Source organism: Girardinichthys multiradiatus, chromosome 19 (assembly GCF_021462225.1).
Source record: "Girardinichthys multiradiatus isolate DD_20200921_A chromosome 19, DD_fGirMul_XY1, whole genome shotgun sequence".
Classification (NCBI taxonomy): Eukaryota; Metazoa; Chordata; class Actinopteri; order Cyprinodontiformes; family Goodeidae; genus Girardinichthys; species Girardinichthys multiradiatus.
The window spans coordinates 19,554,768-19,569,478 of record NC_061811.1 but is presented as its reverse complement, the minus strand read 5'-3'; the positions used below and the strand labels follow the sequence as shown (position 1 = coordinate 19,569,478).

The 14,711-nt window shown below is 38.3% G+C and overlaps 1 protein-coding gene across 2 annotated transcripts; it reads left to right on the top strand.

Annotated features, from left to right (window-relative positions):
- The first annotated feature begins 75 nt into the window (after positions 1-75).
- On the top strand, positions 76-13,977 carry rtn4ip1 (reticulon 4 interacting protein 1). Of its 2 annotated transcripts, none has more exons than XR_007035177.1 (9): positions 76-363; positions 1,086-1,237; positions 3,396-3,464; positions 3,704-3,828; positions 4,606-4,654; positions 8,052-8,188; positions 8,299-8,482; positions 13,415-13,518; positions 13,604-13,658. XR_007035177.1 is itself a non-coding variant. In XM_047346018.1 (9 exons), the coding sequence occupies exons 1-9, from the start codon at positions 78-80 to the stop codon at positions 13,721-13,723; spliced, it is 1,215 nt and encodes a 404-aa protein (XP_047201974.1). In that variant the 5' UTR covers positions 76-77; the 3' UTR covers positions 13,724-13,977. The 2 variants fall into 2 exon arrangements, 1 of the variants encoding a protein (XP_047201974.1); XM_047346018.1 differs by having other exon boundaries at positions 13,426-13,518; positions 13,604-13,977.
- Positions 13,978-14,711: the final 734 nt, after the last annotated feature.

Sequence of the window (14,711 nt, the reverse complement as noted above, 5' to 3'; positions counted from 1 at the left end):
CAGCTACACAGATTTGAACTGCTTTAGCTGTCAGACTTTAACAGAGGGAACATTTTCTTTGTATCGAGACTGAAAACATGAGTTCTGTTGGATACCTGACGCACAGAAGGTTGCTTCTAAACATCAGTAAATACTTCTGTAAACACAGAAAAAACCCTGTTTGGCTCAAAAACCAGAGCAGACTGATCCGAACCTCCAGCAGAACCATGACAGTCATGCCTGCTTGGGTTATTGATAAGTATGGAAACAATGACGTCCTGCGGTTCACAAATAACGCCAGGTTCCCCATCATCGACTATCCAAATGAAGTCATTGTAAAGGTGTTTGCAGCTGGTCTGAACCCGCTTGATGTCAGCATGAGAGGTGAGTTTAAACTCTCCAGGTAGAGATCAGTGAAAATGAATGTTTGGAGGACTTTAACTATTGTTTCCCTTTTAAAGAGAAAACCATATTCAGAATGTGACGATGTCTGATATTTCCGGTGGATTTATGTGTCTTTATTCAATAAACCCACAAGTCCCTCCCATTTAGCCACAGACTCTTAACGAAACTTTGGGGTTTTGGTTTTGGTATGGCCATGTGATCCGGACTGATTTCTTATCCCCCTTTGTTGAAATATTTAATGTCATTTCTTGCCTTGTTCTTTCATTATTATCTTTTCAGATATGCATGTTGTTATCTTTTATTGCAGCAGCATAGCTATGCAATATAAGAATACTTCTGAGCCACTACTTCCTTTTAAATATCTGGTTGATAGTGCCTAAGTGCTTCTCAAAGGAAATTGAATTGTTGACTTTTTCTTTATGCAGACAGACTTATGTTGATTTCTGTGTGTGACTTGGCATTTTAAAACCTGAATTAAAGAATATATGTAATTTATGTTTGCATGCATGATTTGTTTCTTGTTATTGATGGTAGTAATCACAATAGAATGTATTATGTGTGGAAAAAGAATTGGCTTAGAACTGCACTCCTGTACCAGATCTTGTTTTAGTATTGTCTTTAGTAATGTTTGACTGTTCTCTCAACTGAAGTAATACAAGCTTTTTGCTTTAAAAATATGACAACTACTCTGTCCCCTTAAGGTGGCTACGGCTCTGCTACGCTGGCTTTGAAAAGAGACCCTCTCAACATTACACAGTCAGGCAGCGAGTTTCCTCTCATTCTGGGAAGAGACGTGTCTGGCGTCGTCATGGAGTGTGGCCTGGATGTGAAGTACTTCAGAGAGAGGGATGAGGTAAGAAAAACACGTATGTGTTCTATGAACAGAAACAAAATAATGTATGTGAGTCTTGGGTATGTAGTCAGGGTTCTGTTTTCAAACATTAGAAACTAGTTGCAGCTTCAATGCAGTGATAAGAAATTGCAGTTTTGTAATATATAACCAACTTCATTTAATTTATTATTCTGTGCAGAAAATAGCAGCAATGTAACATCTGTCCCAGCTTGACCAGCTAAGAATGCTTTGAATTTCACTTGTTTTAGGCTGTGAATGGTCACTTTTAGCTTGGCTCTCACATGAGAATTCCTCCCTGATTCTCTAAACTTAGTTCACTCTGACTGCTGATGCTGACCAGCAGCAATAAATATTGTGCAGGTAAATTGTGGTTCTGATTACACGTTCAGTGTTTGACAGGAGTGATGTTGGCAAGAACAGAGAGGTCAAGGTGCAGTTGTCTGACTAAGCAGTAACAACTGATTGTATCACTGCACCATCATGCTTTGTGACAGTAAGTCTCCAAAAGTCATGCCATGCTCTCAGGGTAATGCTGAGCATGTTGGCACTTGTTTTGAATGTCATAGATATGTGTATATTGTACATTGTAAATTGTAAATTTGTATATTCTGTAATGCAAAAACAGAACAAAAGAGCAAAGTGTACCGGAGTCAAATTCCTTGTTTGTATGTACGAACTTGGCAATAAAGCTGATTCTGATAATTTTGTAGACTAACATTAAATGCATTCATTACTTTTTAAAGTTTAAAAATGTTTTGTGAAACTTGATATTAAATATATTGTTGTTGTTGTTGGATGTCCTACCTTTTTCACATAACTGTATGTCCGCTTTGGGAGTGGGGGAGAAGACGTGGCCGAGTCCTGAATGTACTATGTTTTATTTAGGAGTTGGAAGGGTGAACTATTGAGGATGCTGTTGCGTTAATCGAGTCTGGAGGTGTTACATGTGATGATCAAGGTTTCAGAGGTCGAGAAGAAGAGGGAAGGGCAGAAATCACTCCATGTTTGCAAACCTGTAAGGAAGGGGGGCATACATGGGCTGGCCAAAAGTGAGGCAGAAGGTGTGAACTGAAACCTCAATGAGAGGTTTTGGTTAAATTCTTAAAATGTCTGATTTTGTTGTAGCTGAGTTTGAGAAAATTGCCTTGCATTTGTGATTTTATTTCTGTGAGGCTACTGTTGAGAATAAGGTTGGGTTCTCTATGTTATGGATTTGGTGGAGATGAATATCTGAATGTCATCAGGACAGGAGTTGAAATGGAGTGGCCAACAATGAGAAATATGGAGGACGAAGAGGAGAGGACCAAGCACAGAACCTTGATGGATACCATTGAAAGGTGATCTAGGGAGTAGGTGGATTTGTTGAGATGACTGATCCGTTTTCTGTTAGAGACGAATTTGCATATAAACATACTTGTCTTGCACACAGTTAGCCAGAGCAGGTATCACCAGATCTTTAAATGTGTTCAAGGATACTCTGTTTTGGGAATAAATTTCAAATTGTTCCATCAGGTCCCATCAACCAAAAAGCACCACTCTCATATTGTTCTCAGCCAGAATGGCTTTGCAGATGAACTCATACTGAGGTGATGACTATGTAAAGGACTTTTTCTGTGATAAAATCATAGTTTAAGCCAAAGTTTTTTAAACCAAACTGATCGTGCTCTGTGAAAATCATATTGAGATCTGTAAAAAATCCCAGGTAGTTAAAAGTGCCAGCTCTGTGTTGAGTTTGATCTCTCATTAAAATGTTCTCAGATAGTGCTTATCTGGCTATTTTAAAGTATTTAAAACATACAATTGTTTTCCTTTGCCTTTTAAAACATGTCACAGGTAACTGAGATCTTCTGTTCTATCATAAGCATGTTGAAGATATACAAAAGTTTTTGCAGAAGTAAGTCTAGAGCAGTCAATTTTCAGGACCTTTTCACAAGTAAGTGTGTGTGGTTGTATGTTATCTCAGCAGGTTTTAACTCAGGTCATTTTCTGCTTATTCTCACCAAAAATGGGATGTGACCTCTGTGCACCAACTGTCCTGATACAGATGGATGTATATCATGGTGTAAAGGTTTAATCTGCCACTTGTGTCTATGTTACCCTGCCCTTCCAGTAATATTAAAATGGCCTAGACTAATAGTTCTCCTGGCTTTCTCTTCAGGTGTGGGCAGCGATTCCACCGTGGAAGCAGGGCAGTTTGGCTGAGTTTGTGGTTCTAAATGCCAATGAGGTATGAATCAAATTCCTGAAGTATTCTTGACATAAATGTATTAATGTAATGTTTAGCTTTTCTGAATATGCTTGATAGTTTCGTCATTGTCAGTTGTGAGTAATGAGCCTCCTGTAGTTTTTATTGTGGTTTGGCTCAGTAATGAGTAAATAAGTCAGCATTCAAACAAATTAACCTCTTAGAAATGTAAAGCACCACTATCTCCAATTAAAGTCGGTGATATTGTGTGTTCTGCTCAGATATCCCATAAACCAAAGTCAATGGGTCACTCACAGGCAGCATCCATTCCTTATGTGGCGACCACTGCCTGGTCTGCGCTGGTGAACACAGGTGGACTCAGTAAGGACAATTGTGCCAATAAACGGTGAGGGAACATGGAGACGCACAACATCCTGGTTGCACACAGGTTAGGCAAACAGTATGGGGGGTCAGGTTGCCTTATAGTGTTGGGGTAGATTTGATCTACAACAGGAAAATAATGGGGTGTTCCCTCTGTAGCATGTATGACTTCATTAAATTAAAGTTACATTAGACTGCATCTGGTTCAGCCCTGATTTTGGTGTATCTAATACAAAGAGTACATTTCTGACATTTAGCATCTAATCACAAAAAATAATGCTTCCCAACCCCAGTGTGTACAATATTAATATTGCACACAAAACCTTATTGCGGAATAAAGTTGCCCAATATTGCACAACCTTATTCTGGATAGTTAAAATGGATTTCCAGGCAGTGTGCAGGAGGAGGTGGAGATGAAAGTTAGCAGATGGTAACTTTTATCTCCATTAAATAAATTCTTGCCTTACAATGTAGAGGAAGAACTGGAACTGGTATTAAGGAGGTGAACAACTGTGATCCAGACATGTTGAGTTTAGAGGATACAGCAGATCTACATGTAGTACAAAAGTCTTGAAAACTCAGCTGTGTTATATGGTTAGCTTCGAAGGTATTTTAGAACCACCCTGTAAATTAGCAGAAATGATGCCAGCTCTCCAGAGGACTAACAGTGAGTTGCAGTGAATTCGACATAGTAGAACTTAATGTAGTATAAACATAAATCTTGATTAGATGAGCCACAAATGCGGATTTTTTCCCAGCATTCCAAAATGTATTATTTGCTTGCTGTTCTTCCTCTTTGCAGGGTTTTGATCCTGGGAGGATCTGGGGGTGTTGGAACATTTGCAATCCAGGTGTGTTTTTAAATTTTGTTGAAGACTTTTCTTTTATTATTATCTTTTGTGTTATGTCACATTTTGGGGGGTTGTGTGTGTGTGTGTGTGTGTGTGTGTGTGTGTGTGGGGGGGGGGGGGGGGGGGGGGGGGGGGGGACAGTGTTGGACCTCTTGTTTGCTGAATATTGGACCATTTGCACGTTGCTGGACGCTACCAGACCTTCCGGCTGATTGTATCAGGCTGATTGGTTTAATAAATTTTCACGTAGATAAAGAGAAGGCGTTTTGTGTTTATTTTGTGCAACTGTGATTTGTCAGTCAAGATAAGGTCAAAGTTCCACACGTTTCGGAAGAAACGGTTGAATAAACAGTGACATCTCTGGCAATAGTTATCAATTATTACTGTGTATTTAACGGTTGTAATTATCAAAGGCGTTGAGCCACAATTACAACACCAGAAGACAAATCTGGTCTCGATTCATAAATGAGGATTTTTGGTTAAGAAATTAATTTTCTCAAATTATGATTTTTAATTAGAATTATTGATAAATATTAACTAATCAATAATCATCCTTACAACAAGATTTCTAGGTGCAGCCAAGGGCCAAATGCTAGGTCACAGGCTTAGTTGGGGTTCGCTTGTTTCTTTCTACTGAGTGTGTTCTACCTGTGTTGCTACTTTAAACATTCAGTAGTTTAATTTGTACGTTTGTCTCTATCAACGTAAACAACATTAAATAAAATAGGACAAACATATCTTTTCAGTGAACGACATTTAGGAATTGCGTTGTAAATTTGCTAATTCATCTAGTATATAAAAGGTAAAGTTAATGATTTACAATATCACTGTTATAACAGTATTTTCAGTAAAATGGAGACAAAGATAACCTTACATTTTAAGGGTTTGGTCCTTGTTGGGTTAAATTAAACTCTTTCTCTTTACTTATTGGGATAGCAATTTATATTTGAATCATACATTTTATAAATAAATGCTTATTCTTCATTTCCATAATTTAAGTGCTTCATAATAAAATAACTATAATGTTATACTTTCTACCATTGTAACAGACTGCTGAGGTGTCAAATTATGGAGCAATTGCCCAGCCAAATGCAATACAGGTCCTTCTCAAAATATTAGCATATTGTGATAAAGTTAATTATTTTCCATAATGTTATGATGAAAATTTAACATTCATATATTTTAGATTCATTGCACACTAACTGAAATATTTCAGGTCTTTTATTGTCTTAATACGGATGATTTTGGCATATAGCTCATGAAAACCCAAAATTCCTATCTCACAAAATTAGCATATTTCATCCCACCAATAAAAGAAAATTGTTTTTAATACAAAAAACGTCAACCTTCAAATAATCATGTACAGTTATGCACTCAATTCTTGGTCGGGAATCCTTTGGCAGAAATGACTGCTTCAATGCGGCGTGGCATGGAGGCAATCAGCCTGTGGCACTGCTGAGGTCTTATGGAGGCCCAGGATGCTTCGATAGCGGCCTTTAGCTCATCCAGAGTGTTGGGTCTTGAGTCTCTCAATGTTCTCTTCACAATATCCCACAGATTCTCTATGGGGTTCAGGTCAGGAGAGTTGGCAGGCCAATTGAGCACAGTGATACCATGGTCAGTAAACCATTTACCAGTGGTTTTGGCACTGTGAGCAGGTGCCAGGTCGTGCTGAAAAATGAAATATTCATCTCCATAAAGCTTTTCAGCAGATGGAAGCATGAAGTGCTCCAAAATCTCCTGATAGCTAGCTGCATTGACCCTGCCCTTGATAAAACACAGTGGACCAACACCAGCAGCTGACACGGCACCCCAGACCATCACTGACTGTGGGTACTTGACACTGGACTTCTGGCATTTTGGCATTTCCTTCTCCCCAGTCTTCCTCCAGACTCTGGCACCTTGATTTCCGAATGACATGCAGAATTTGCTTTCATCCGAAAAAAGTACTTTGGACCACTGAGCAACAGTCCAGTGCTGCTTCTCTGTAGCCCAGGTCAGGCGCTTCTGCCGCTGTCTCTGGTTCAAAAGTGGCTTGACCTGGGGAATGCGGCACCTGTAGCCCATTTCCTGCACACGCCTGTGCACGGTGGCTCTGGATGTTTCTACTCCAGACTCAGTCCACTGCTTCCGCAGGTCCCCCAAGGTCTGGAATCAGCCCTTCTCCACAATCTTCCTCAGGGTCCGGTCACCTCTTCTCGTGCAGCGTTTTCTGCCACACTTTTTCCTTCCCACAGACTTCCCACTGAGGTGCCTTGATACAGCACTCTGGGAACAGCCTATTTGTTCAGAAATTTCTTTCTGTGTCTTACCCTCTTGCTTGAGGGTGTCAATAGTGGCCTTCTGGACAGCAGTCAGGTCGGCAGTCTTACCCATGATTGGGGTTTTGAGTGATGAACCAGGCTGGGAGTTTTAAAGGCCTCAGGAATCTTTTGCAGGTGTTTAGAGTTAACTCGTTGATTCAGATGATTGGGTTCATAGCTCGTTTAGAGACCCTTTTAATGATATGCTAATTTTGTGAGATAGGAATTTTGGGTTTTCATGAGCTGTATGCCAAAATCATCCGTATTAAGACAATAAAAGACCTGAAATATTTCAGTTAGTGTGCAATGAATCTAAAATATATGAATGTTAAATTTTCATCATGACATTATGGAAAATAATTAACTTTATCACAATATGCTAATATTTTGAGAAGGACCTGTATGTTCTCAGTCATCAATTGTAGCAGTACAGGCAGACTCAGTAGAAGGAAGTTTGAGTACAAGCAGATTGAAATCCTGCTCTCAAATTGAAAATATGTGCTCTTGATTTTTGGCAGTAAATTTCCCCCATAGTTTTACAGTTTATATCCGACTGAGGTTGTTTCCATAGTTTTCTGAGCTGTGTCACGTTATTGTATGAGGCTAAATGTAATTCAGTTTCATCGCTCGGGTTTAAACCATAAAAGCTCAAACTGATGAAAAAACATCGGGTTTGATGCTCCATGAATTAAATAAAACAGTATGTAGTCATATTACAGTGTATTTAGGTGAGGTTTTTTTCTCTGTGGTTTATCAGTGTCGACTGGAAAAGTTTGCGTGGCTTCCACACATCTTCATGGCAGGTCAAAAATTTGCGTGGGTTTACACACACTTTCACGCTATGTTCATTTTTGTACATACCAAGTTGCACGTAAAACAATGCACCGCAAGTTTTTGGTGCATTAGCACGCTTCCTACATGAGGCCCCAGGGCCTTAGTCCCATGTTGTCTGCTAATCTGCGTAACATTGAAAGGACGAGCATTTATGTTTGGCTGGGTGAATGCAGCTTCAGTGTAAAAGTGCTTTAACCGATCAGTATGACTGGAGAAGCCCTATAAATTCAATCCTATATGAAGCTTGAACTCTTCTCCAGTTCCTGAAGGCATGGGGAGCCCATGTGACCGTTACCTGCTCCCACAATGCCGAGCAGTTCGTAAGAGGGCTCGGGGCGGACCATGTGGTCGACTACACAGCTGGACCTGTTGAAGAGCCACTAAGCTTGCTCGAGAAGTAAGTCATTCTTCACGTACCTTTTCATTTTCTGACAATCGAAATGGGTTCTGTCCCACTTTTTATCACTCAGCAGTCATTGTCTAATCTTTTGTCTCTTGTACACAAAGATTTGACCTGGTCCTTGATAACATAGCGGGGGACACTGAGCGATGGGCCCTTGGCCTGCTTAAACCTTGGACTGGAGCCAAATACGTCACCCTGGTAACACCTTTTCTGCTGAACACAGACCGGCTGGGTATAGCTGACGGCATGCTGCAGACCGCAGCCACAGTAGCCACCAAAATGATCAAGGTATTTCTGGTCCAGTGACATGAAAATAGTCTTTACTGCGCTCCCTGTTTATCTGAATTGACTCAGATCAAGGTGATGTGATGATACTGGACATTTTACATTGCAAAAAGAAGTTGTACAGGATATGATCAGGATAATAAAGTTCTGAAATGGCTGTGTTGACCAACAGGTGCATCTTAGTAAATTTGATTATCCTTGAAACGTTCATTTATCTTAGTATTTAAATACAAAAAGTGAAATTCTTATGTTATTTAGCTCCCTACAGATTGATTGTATTTCAAGTATTTATTTCTGCTAACTTTGGTGATTATGCCTTACAGCTAATGAAAACCCAAAATGTTACATAAGGCCAATATTATCCAAGCATATTAATGGAAAGTTTAGTGGAAGTAGAAAGTGTGGTAGAACTAGGTCCACAAGCTGGCCTCTGCTAATGAGGTTTATGGAGATGCTGCTGATTTAATTTCCCAGCAAGAATTGGCACCTATGCACACTACCATACGTACCAATACCTGGTTTAATGACGATGGTATCACTGTCCTTTGTTAGCCAGCAAACTCACCTGATCTCAAGAGGAAGACGAGACACCAGACCCAACAATGCAAATTAGCTGAAGGCAGCTATTTAAAACAACTTGAGCTTCAAACCATGTGCGCATTTTCACTACTTTTACGTCAGTGAAATTTTCTGTGTAGATTTCTTCACAAGATGGCAAGAAACAAAACAGTTTCTAACACCAATGTTACAACCCCTAAATGAAAGTCTAGGAGTGGCAAGGCATAACATAAAATTAATAAAGTAAATTAATCAACTAAAAAATTTAAAACTACTGAACAAAACTCAGCTCCGTGTAACTTCATAAACAACTTGGCCATGTAAAAATTTGGCCTTTTTTTTATTTTGCATTTAAACCAAATGAATGCAAAGAAAGTCCTGCAAGTCAAATGCAGCATCTGGCATTCATGCTCCATTGTGATTGGCTAAAAAAAAGAATGACAAAAAGAAATATTGCAGTCCAGATTGGTGACTTGCTGCCACATTTTGCTGCACACATCCTGTTTGGCATTGAAGTGCATCGTCATAGCTGACATAAAAAAACATGCAAACGTAGAACGAAAAGTCAGTTGGGATTAATCTAAACCAAAAATCAGATTACCGATCTGCCTCAGTCATTTGATGTCACGTTAAAGGAGATGCTGTATTTCGTCACACGATCACACAAAAACTATCCAGTCACTGTGGCTTTGTTGTGTGTGGGTAATCATCCATTTTTGTAGTCTGTTTGTTCTATACATCTTTAATTTTATCATTCCAGGTTGGGAGAAATCTAGATAGTCCCATCACAGATACACACACAACCTGCAAGGAGTCACTTCCTGTTGGTTTGTTCTCTGCAGTGAACCCAATGCCTTGCAAAGTTTGCACCTCTGTGTGAAATTGTTATTACTCTTGCCCTCAGCTCCATCACACAATCCACAGCTTGTAACTTTTTAGGCATGAATCCATGATATGTGTAGAACTACAACATGAAAATGGAGTCAAAAGTGTCAAGCTGCTAAAAATGACTTCCGTGTTTCATGTATTGATCTATTATACTAAATATTTGTCTTTTCTTTTTGTAAGGATATATTTTTTGATGAAAACAAAGTCATGAGTCAAAAGAAACTATTAAACCATTAAATGCAAAATAATAAAAAACTATAATGTTATTTTATTTTTATCAAAATATCACTCATAAATTAATATTTTAATTTCAGTCTTTAGCTGTAATAACTTATCTCTGCCCCATTGATCTCATTTTGTTTTTTAAAGTCTTTATATGTTTTCTTTTGACAGATGTGACTTTATTAATATACTGTATTATGTTCCCCTGCGCTTTTATCTTTTCATATTTATTCCCTTACAAATATTTACAAAAAATAGAAAACAAAAATGTCTGCCGGAGACCAATTCCTGTTAAGGTTTAGAGGGTACCTGCTGAATATTCGGATATGAGATTTCTCAGCCTACATGCAATATTTTATCCAGATGTGTAAGACCTGTAGGGTGTTCAGATTTGCAAATTTGAGTTCCAATTGAAATATAGAAGTATAGTAATAACTCTCTCTACAAGTGGTTTGCTTGATGTAAGCCCTATTTTGGACTTCCCACAGGGCCAAGGCTTTATTATTTGAATTAAATTATAAATAATATTGCTAAGGTTTTAATAAAAATAAAAAAATCACATGAAATATGATTAAAACATATTGAGTAACATTTGTAGAAACTGGTATGACATTTTAAAATATAGTTAATATGGTGATTAATATTTTCAATATTTAGCAGCTTCTTTTCCAAACCAGGCATGGAGCCATATTGAGATTCAGCACCTACTTCCTAGAGGCTTGACTTAAGCCAACATGAGAGGTGAGGCGGTGACACTGTTCCAAAGACCTTCCCGCTCTCTCTCAAAAGTGCAGATGACTACTAACAATGAATGCCATCAGCACAGATAGAACTGGCATTATTATAGCGCCTCATAAGCTGACATGACATCATTCACACAGACAGTTTTGATCATTATCACATGGTTTGTTGATTTCCTGTGGATACAAAAACACATTCGCAGTACTAATTTGGGACACTGGCGTTGCGTCATCTGCAACATGTTAACAGAGATGTTTTTTTTCTTTTCTTTTTTCTAACATTTCCAGATTGAAAGAGGTTTGTGTGGCAACACTGATATAATTTACAAGAAGTCTGTCTTTATAAGGAAACAATGAAGTATCAACAGAGCTTAAAGGAAGGAAGTTATATCAGGAAGTTCTGCAAAGTTTAAAAAGGCTTTTTGCCTGAGAGTTCTGAAAAACAAATTGCTTATAATGCTTAAAAAAAAATCACAGACAATCCCTTTAAATTCAAACCAATGAATTTATTTAATTGAAATTAAAGACGTAAGTATGACGGTTTGATGTACAGTGACGTGAAAAAGTATTTGCTCCTTGTGTTTTTGCTTTTTTGTTTCCTTAAATGTTTCCGTTCATCAAACAAGTTTATTGTCAGTGATAAACTGAGTAAATGTAAACTTCCAGACCTACAATCGAGAAATTGCTTAAATAAAACCTGTGTGACTTCATGAAGCAGGCCAAATAATCTCTTGCATCAACACATCAAGCCCCAATCCCAAGGTTAGTGCGTATGATTCAACAAAAAGAACGGCATCCTAGGTGAAAACCACTGCTGAGCCCGAAGGAACACAAAGATCCGTCTCTCATTTGCCAAAACACATCTTAATCAGCCCCAAGACTTTTGTAAAAGCAGAAATGAAACTTGAAATATTACTGCTTTCTGGATTCATCACTCCAGATAGAAAATCCAAAAGCTACTTCTGTTGCAACAGAGCTTTGTTTTTGGATCGTTTTGTTGCTAACCTTTGTGTCAAGCATTTGGTTCTTTTGATGTTGAATGTAGAGTGATTAGGAAGCATTTAACTGATGAATTCATCCCTGACATTTTGACGATGACAAACACTCTTTGGGACTGTTGCTGTAGACACCTTTTGTGTTTCTGGAGGTTTTATTCTCTTTTAATAGAATTTCATGTGAATTCATTTGAACTTTTTTACCAGTTTCACGAACAGCTTTTGTCTTTTGTTGTGGTGACACCTTGTGGTTCATAAACAGAACGTGGTGTGCTCTCCCAGCAGAAGCACTGATACACCACTGCTCTATTTATTATCAGCACTCACAACAGCGATACAGGTCTGATTGTTCCCAGTCAGTTTTTCCACGTGCTAATGCACAGTTTCTGTACTAATTTCCTTTTTTTTTTGTTTGGTTGAAATAGTTATTCTCCTGCTCATCATCTAGGATGGCTTCACAATTTTGCAGACAGACACATTGAGAGCAGAACAACACTTTGAGGTGAAAGGGTAGCAGAGGAACGTAGCATGTAGGAGCACTGACGATAAGCTGAAAGCGTGGCACACCTCTGGTTGTTGCATAAAAAGCACACTTTGAATTCACAGGAAGAGGAAGACTACAGTTGCAGTGGGGCTTACTCTTTTTTTTTAACAGTCTCTCTGTACTTTCTCACACACATCAGGCCTTTCAAAACTAGTCATTTCAAACTTCTCCACATTTTGCCATGTGATATTCACAAATTTAAATATTTTGATAAAAATAAATAAAGGAAAACAAATTAGAGGCTGAAAAGGACTTGAGACTGAAGTGGAGGTTCACCCTTGAGCAGGACAATGACACTAAACATAAAGCCAGAGCTACAATGAAGTGGTTTACTATAAATCAAAGTATGTTCATGTGTTAAAATGGCTCTGTCCAAGTCTTGACCGAAATGTACATATACTAAACTTGAGTTTTTTGGCAAGAAGAATGGGCGAACAAATCCAGTTTCGAGATGAGCAAAGCTGCTGGAGTAATGCCCCTAAAGGTGGTTCTATAAAGTATTTGATAGGTTGGATACAGATGCATGCAACACATTTCAGAACCTATTTATAAGAAAATCTTTGAAAATTATGATTCTCTTTCTTCTTCACAGTAGCACACTACTTTTTGTTGGTGTTTCACATAAAATGAGATTGAGATAAACTGAACTTTGTGAAACTTTGTGAAATCTTCTACCGGTATGAGTATTTCTTTACAAGACGTTGTGCGTTCTTACATAGGAACTTACTCTGTCAATGTTAAGAAATATTTCTTTTTCGTCAGGATTTACAGGAAGTCCAGATCAGCTGTTAGACATCAATTTTTTCTTATACATTACCAGTCATAAAACTAAAGACAAACCACTGAATGAGAACGTGTATCCATAATTTTGACTGGTAGTGTGTATTTACAAAGACCTTTTTTAAATGGATGTTTCATTTAAAATGTAACTCTTGACTATGCAATCCATTATAGTGCTTTCAATAAAAATCTAATCAATAAAATACAGTTTTTCTGCAGCATTTAGTCAAAGGAGTCCACTACCGCTGGGGGTTCTTTGCACCAAGTGGTCCAGCACTGGATGAGATAAGAGAAATGGTGGACGCAGGACAGGTGTGATGCCATACATTTTTTCATGCCAGGTTTTGTAAACGGGAGAACACATGACAAACATGCATGTTTTCTGCTCTCCTGTTAGATCCGCGCCGTGGTGGAGGAGACCTTCAGCTTCTCCCAGGTCCCTCAGGCATTCGAGAAGGTGGAGAAGGGCCACGCCCGCGGAAAGACAGTGGTGGAAATTAGCCAAGGGGGCTCTTGATTTATATTATGGACTTTCTGCGAGAATGTGCATGTGTTTGCACAATTATTACAAGAAATACTTGAAATAAAGTGTAATGCAACAACTCACACTATTGTTTTCATAGCAGAAACCAAGAAACCTTAGTGTATTCGTTGCTACCGCAGTGTGTTGCTTTTTCTACTTGAAAATGGGCTCAGAAGCAGTTTGTTTCTCAAATGTTTGGTATTTCTTATGAATTTGTTTGAAATAAAAAAACAACCTTCTTTAGATCATTTAATCTTATTAAGGCTTCTTATTTTAACCACAGTATCCTAGAGCAGAATGGGATAGTCTCATATAACTTTTTCGTGACAAGTACAACTTACAGAAAATATTTTGTGGTTTTATTATTTCTCCTATTACCAACAGGCACAGTGCTTTGCAAATGTGGCCAACTGTTTGCCTTGCCATCTACATGGGTTTTGGCAAACTCCGAATGAATTACCTAATGGCTTACTTTCAAAACAGCAAAATGTTAAAAAGTTCAAGGGGTATGAATACCTTTAGCTGCACAGAGGTGGGTCACATGAAGCTTTGAAGTTTTGTAATCAAGCAGCTAACGATGGAGGTGATGACCTCCATTGATGACCCCCGCTGCCTTTCTATGGTGTTTATCTGACCTTTAGCTGGGAACATGGATCAGTTATTTTGGGAAAATAAAACTTTTTATAACAAGAGCTGGAAAAAATAAACTGTCACATGGACATGTGTTTTAATACTGATAATACTGATGCTGTTCCTTTCTTTGTATTTCAGTTGAATTACATTTAAAATAGTAGTCCTGTACTAAAGAATATGGAAACGTGTATAGAGTCTGGTTTGAGCCTGACACTAATTAGCATTTGACGAAATCTTTAGTTGAGGTTGATGTTACATCAACAAGGTTTTGCAATTTCAACCTTTTCAGGTTTTTTTTTTTTTCCACCACTTCTTCTCTTGGTTGTTAAAGTATGAAAAACCTAAATAT